The 6,331-nt window shown below is 46.4% G+C and overlaps 2 protein-coding genes across 3 annotated transcripts; one reads left to right on the forward strand and one right to left on the reverse strand.

Moving 5' to 3' along the window:
- Nucleotides 1-29: 29 nt before the first annotated feature.
- Nucleotides 30-1,660, reverse strand: LOC131212211 (beta-lactamase-like protein 2 homolog). Its single transcript, XM_058205985.1, has 3 exons — nt 981-1,660; nt 439-922; nt 30-357 (listed from the first exon to the last, which is right to left on the reverse strand). The coding sequence occupies exons 1-3, from the start codon at nt 1,097-1,099 to the stop codon at nt 85-87; spliced, it is 876 nt and encodes a 291-aa protein (XP_058061968.1). The 5' UTR covers nt 1,100-1,660; the 3' UTR covers nt 30-84.
- A 353-nt stretch (nt 1,661-2,013) lies between these two features.
- On the forward strand, nt 2,014-5,111 carry LOC131211468 (probable elongation factor 1-delta). Of its 2 annotated transcripts, XM_058204933.1 has the most exons (5): nt 2,014-2,228; nt 2,432-2,544; nt 2,738-3,298; nt 3,944-4,024; nt 4,084-5,111. In XM_058204933.1, the coding sequence occupies exons 2-5, from the start codon at nt 2,452-2,454 to the stop codon at nt 4,702-4,704; spliced, it is 1,356 nt and encodes a 451-aa protein (XP_058060916.1). In that variant the 5' UTR covers nt 2,014-2,228; nt 2,432-2,451; the 3' UTR covers nt 4,705-5,111. The 2 variants fall into 2 exon arrangements, with proteins under 2 accessions (XP_058060916.1, XP_058060917.1); XM_058204934.1 differs by lacking the exon at nt 2,738-3,298 and having other exon boundaries at nt 2,021-2,228.
- The last annotated feature ends 1,220 nt before the right edge of the window (nt 5,112-6,331 follow it).

Consider the following 6,331-nt stretch of genomic DNA (forward strand, 5'->3'; position numbering starts at 1 on the left):
GTTGATTCGAAGCACGTAGAAGGCTAGGATATGCAACAATTAAAATTACTATTTTATTCCCAACACCTTCTCTGAGCTTCCGCTCTATAATGACGCAGCCGGGACGAACTTCCACGAGTTGCCACCCTCGGTGTCCACGCACTCGAGTAGCTTGCCTTCGGTAGTCAGCTTCTTCAGGTGATGGTTTACATTATATGCAGCAGCAGCCCAAAGTTGCTCCGGCGTTTCCTTATACACCTCTCGCACGATATCCATTTCGTTGTACTGCTTTCGGGGATTCGCTTCGAAGACGGCAAAAATCTGCTTTTCCCGATGGTTCCGGTGGTTAATGTATTCCGTTATCTTCTCGATCGGGTTCTAAAACGAAAAAGCAGATTAGCGATGTAATTGTTACTTTGACCGTGTTCTATGATCATTCGTGGTTGGCTGGAGACTTACTGTAATGATATTACCATGACCCGGGTAAATAGTGGACGGCTTGGCGCTCAAAATCTTTTCCAAACTCTTCATGTACAAGTATAGATCCTCAAACACGGTAGTACCCTCGCCGAGAATGCAGTCAGCGCTGAAGAGGGAATTATCTTCCTGCAGGATCAGCACCACATGATCGGTCGTATGGCCCGGTGTGTGAACGACCTTGAGCGTTGCACCCTCGGTGTTAAAAATTTGCCCATCTTTCAGCTCCTTTAGCGCAGCGTTTTTCACCTCCGGCTCCGGCGCGTCTGAACGTGGAAATTTCCAAACATTACAAGTAGCCTTATTTTCGATAAAATCAAGTATGTCGTCAACCCCGCCGACATGATCGTGGTGCCAATGGGACACTATGATATCATTAATGAGAATCCGTTCGTCCATCAACACTTGCTTCAGGTGGTCGATGTACTCGCTCACATTCGCGTCGCCAGCGTCCAACAGAATGCGTCTGCAATGAGTGACAAAACGGGTAAAATGTGCTGACCTCATCCTCTGCAATCACTCACCTTTTTCCGCTCCCTATCAAATATGTGTTCGTCCCTTGCAGCGTCATCGGGCTAGGGTTACAGCCCAAAACGCGAATTAATCGGGACGAAATTCTCGTTACAGCCGGTATGGTGGCCATCTTACGTGCCGGTTCTCGGGTTGCTAGAAACAATTTCCTCCTTGTTTTTATCGTTGACGAACAATCTCTTTCTTGTTTTTATCATCGGCGTTTCCGGAGCAACCCCTGCATCACCGGGCGGCCGTGCAATGTAGATTTCGGAAACCAGTTCGCTCAACGAACTTTCGCTATCCTCGCGTGTTATCGACTCTTCTTCGGCAAAGGATTCGCTCCGGTCGCCCTCGTCGGACAATGAGGAAGGTGGCACAAAGTTGTCGACCGGGAAGCCCACCGGGATCGTAGCGCAGTCAATCTCCGGAATCGCTACTCCTTGGCTGTGGAACAACTCTATTATGCAGTCGAATATCTCGTCGGCCTCCTTATCGCATTCAGCGAGCAGCTTTTGTAGTGTTTGTGATTGCTCAATGAAACTGTCACAATTGGCGGAGCACTCGCTAAGCTCGTTACGGGAAGCCGTTAATGCGTCGCGCACGGTGTCCTTTTTTGCTTCGTTCTCCTCGCGATAACCGATGGCGAATGTCGTGACCCGGCGGCGAAGAGTTCTGAGTTTCGAGTCGAATTCGATGGCCTGTTCCTTCAGTTCCTTGGACATCGTTTTCTTGCTGGCTGCACAACAAAAACCGGGACGCTAGATGCTAAATGAAGGTTTGAACAGCCGACCTGTCAAACAGTGGGCCGTGTTGCCAGCACGTTGCCGAATCATTTCTCTTCTTAATAAATTCGTTTCATCTCTTCTCAATAAATACGGACAATATTGCTAAATGCACGAATAAAGATGCACTGTGAATAAAGGACATCGTTGTCGAGGTATTCGAGATGTTTTAGGACAATCTGAATACGCCGCCGGACGTGCGGTGCAATCTGCGGTGGTGCAATGCAAGGGTTGACAGCGACAGCCAGCACACCGCGCGCACCGGAGACAGCGTGTACAATCGGCTTTATCAACCCTGTTGTGCGCGCCGGACGGCCTTTTTTGCAACGCACGTACGTCGATAATCGAGCCTGAGCATTCTCTCTCTCCTCGGAGCGGAATTTATTGATTTTTCCCATTTTGCGCCGTACAGCAAACTGGTCACCAACGGTCCGAAAGTCTGTTGTGAATACGTTCTTCCTGCCAGCAACACGAAAGGTAAGTCCGACACGCCGCGAGGGTGAAAAATGTTTTGGATGTGTGGTTAGAAAGTGGAAACTCGGGTTCGGATCGGGCCACTCGGAAGGTTATCCAACATATCACATCCATGATACTGGGCTGAAGAAAACGATTGCCTTTGAGTCTTTATCAACTTTAATATGTAACGGAACGCTATTGTTTCTATTTTCCGACAAACGCAGACTATTATTAACAACGCAAAATGGCTGCTACCGCTCTGGCCCACGAGAAAGTATGGATCGATCGGAACGCCATCGCCTCGGCGGAGAAAAAGTACTACGAGTACCTGTCGAAGGTAGGTTAGGATTAGTTGCTGTACGCCATGTCCCCTGCTCCACTCCGATACAGATCTAATGATAAATTTAAGTGCTGAATGAAGTCCGTGTACGGGTTCACGTAACGTCCTTTGTACGGATACCGACGATGTTACTTGTGTCAAAACAAATACTAACCCTCCCCTCGCATACCCCTACCTTACTGTACGCAAGCTTTCCGTGGCGGAGAAGAAAATGGAGCCGAACGATGGCGTTGAGGCGGACGCGACAGAACCGAAAATAGAACAGCTAAAAAAATCGACCGCCTCGCAGCGGTCGCCGCCTGAGGCAACAGCACAGCAGCAGCTACAGAATCCGGTTAATGCGGCTCCGGGAGACCCATCGGTAGTGGCTGCCGATGCTCCGAAGTCAAAGAGGGACAAAAAGAAGCGCAACAGGGGCAAGAAGGAGAGCGCGCCTGTGACCGATAATGAACTTTCCGACTGGTGGAGCGATGCAACACCGGTTGCCCCGGCGCCTCAACCGGAAGCACCAGTTGCCCCAGTAGCTCAACCGGAACCGGAGGCCGAGTTTCAGAAGGAATGGGGCAAGAAAAAGTCGAAGAAATCGAAGAAGTCCAAGTGGCAGGAAACGGAAGCGGCCACGGAGTTGGTCGCGGAAAAACAGTACGACGAAAGCGCGATGTTGGTGCAGCAGCAGAACGCCAAGAACCAGAAGGAAAAAGAGAATCTATCCCACAAGCTGTGCGATAACATAACGGAGGAACTGAACAAGGTTCGCTTTCAAGGCTGAACAGAACTTGCGACTCGTATCGCTGTCCATGACCAATGGTTGCAAGTTTGCACGTCGTTTGTGTGTCACTTTTTATTTGGTATCCATCGGCTGGACAGTTTGGCTTCTCTGATTTCTTTTTTATTCATAATAACTCTTTTGGTTTATTGTTGCCTTTTCTTCGTTTTCTTTCGCTGGTATTTCATTTTTTTTTTACGAACGTGCTCTTTGTACATACGTTTGTGTTAGCAACGCTATCGCAGTAATCAGTTGGCCATCGGAACACAGCTGGGAAAGGTTTAAGAACTAGGGATGCTTTGAGATGTTTTATGTTTTTTAGCCGAAACAAACTACCGACGTTCCGACGTTGAAGTGGAACATTCGTACAGAAATTGTTTATGGCAATTAGAAAGCACTGCGTTTGTTTTTCGTTTTATTTATCTCAGCACTTCCATGTGTGTTCCCACCCCTCGAGCAGATTTGCTCATCCTTCTGAAGAAGTCCTTGGACTCACTGGTTCAAGTAGTGTCGATAGGAAATCTATTATTCCATGGTCGTCAAAAGGATGAGCGATGGCTAATTTGTTTGCTGCTTGTTTTGATTTTGCTGGTATAGTTTAATGGTGTAACGGTTTGTTCAATTTTCCAGATTAACTCCGCTCCGTCTCAATGCACACTGGCTTCGGAAATCTCAAAGGCCCGTCAGCACATCAAAAATTCGCTCGAACGGGTAAGTTGTTTACTGAAGCAAAAAAGCCCGCATCGATTAATCAATGGGTCCTTCTGCAGATGGATGGTATTGCCGCTTTAGCTGCTAGCCCCGGCGCGGAATTACTGGACCGTTTGTCCTCGGTGGAGAAGGAAAATGAACAGTTGCGCTCGATTATCGACGGACTGAACAATCTGGTTCTCGATTTGCACGAACGCGTCAAATCGCTGGAATCCGGCAAAACGTCGTCGTCGACCGCCAAACCTGCAGCGGCAGCTCCAGCGAAGAAGGCCCCGGCCGTCGATGAAGACGAGGATGACGATGTCGATCTGTTTGGCTCGGAAGATGAGGACGAAGATGCTGCGGCTGTCGCGCTGCGCGAGAAGCGCCTGGCCGATTACGCAGCCAAAAAGTCAAAGAAGCCCGTCCTGATCGCCAAGTCGAACGTCATTCTCGACATCAAACCATGGGACGACGAGACAGATATGAAGGAAATGGAACAGCAGGTGCGCAAGATCAGTGCCGACGGATTGCTGCTCGGGGCCGCCAAACTGGTCCCGCTTGCCTACGGCATTCACAAGCTGCAGATGTCGTGCGTCATCGAAGACGATAAGATTTCGGTCGACTGGTTGCAAGAGGAGATCGAAAAGATTGAGGACTTTGTGCAGAGTGTGGACATTGCCGCGTTTAACAAGATCTAAAGCGGGCTGTCCGGCTCACAGGGTACATGTTTTAATCGATTTTAACGTACAGAAACACTCGCCAATGGCGAACTTCACAATGCGGTAATGAGAACGTAAACAAACAACGCTTGGTCGTCACAATTCTACTCTCCAGTGATGCATCTTTCAAATTGAAAGTAAGTTTAATTAACAATTGAATATTCTAGCCAAACACGATACCGGGAAGGTGAGCCCCGAGGTAAAACCATCATTTTTCTCACTTTCTAATCGTCGTCGTTAGTGCGTTCGGAAAAAAATAACTAAGAAAGCAAGTAGCGCGCTGTACACAACGCTTAACAACTAACTATTGGCGGCTACGGGAACATGTACCCGAACCGCAGGCGCAAGTTGATGAATGAAAAATATAAACTCTATACGAAGATGTGTTGAAAGCGTTTCATTTAAACCATGCCATTGTTGAATCTGTTTTATCCGGTCGCATATTTCTTTCCTCGCAACTACACATTTAAAGTGAGCCATCGGCGTTTTGACGCAACGGGCTGCATATAATGTTAAAGCCGTCTTCACACCAAAATGAACTGAACGTTACGTAGCAAACGACGCGTTGTCTCATATGGCATTCTATAGGACCCTTCACACCGGCGTCGACGAAAACTTCGCACGGCGCGACGAATCTGTACGAAAAGACAACGCTCCGTTTGTGTCGCTAAAAAACTTTGGCCAAGGTTCGTATACTTGGTTTTTGGGTGAGAGGGGCGAAATGGTTTGACAGTTGTTTGTTTTGTTTCACGAAATTAAAATTTATGTTAGTTTGAAATAAAATAAAGTATTTCTGTTGTAGTCGGGTATAAAATGATATTAAATATGAAACACTTAAAAAAGATTATTTGAATTATAATTTTAATTATAAGGCATCCCGGGATGATAATATAGGGATCGATCGCTTAGCTTGAGTAACCGCGTGAACATCTCCACTTATTTTCAGAAACAGTATTACGTACCAATGAATGATTGAAGTAACAGTTGGTTCTACGAGCTTGGATCGTTTTAACAGTACGATGACTAGTACAAACCAACGCGAGTTATTATTCTCTGGTGTAACTTGGTAGAGCAAACATTTCGGTAAGACGCGAGTTAGCAACGCTCGCTGTCTCAACGGTCAGCCAACGGGTACACCAGATATTCCCAGATAAGATTAAACAAAGCTTCGAAACTGTTTCTCGACATTCTAAAGTACACGAAGAAACGTTCTTCGTCAGTTTCGAGCTCCCTGCATAGACGATGATATTCGCCGAGATTTTTCCTTTTTTTGTTGGTTTCATGTACCCAACAACGTCTCGTTGATAACAAAACGGCACTAATAAGCACTACTGCCCCATCATCCATTTCATTTACCATATTGACACGTAAAACAACGATGTAAGCGACTCAACGATTCAACTGATTTGAGAGATTTGCCAAACAGTCATAACACAACAACAAAGCATTCTTTAAATTTCGCCGCAAAATATTTTTTCTCTTGACAGATTAGTTGTGTTTATATTTGGAAGATCAAGACACATTGAATTTTTGGTGCGAGAATTAAAATAGTTTCATGATGAATTTGTGTTTGTATTACATGTAATAATTAAGTGAAAATTATTTT

Source organism: Anopheles bellator, chromosome 2 (assembly GCF_943735745.2).
Source record: "Anopheles bellator chromosome 2, idAnoBellAS_SP24_06.2, whole genome shotgun sequence".
Lineage (NCBI taxonomy): Eukaryota > Metazoa > Arthropoda > Insecta > Diptera > Culicidae > Anopheles > Anopheles bellator.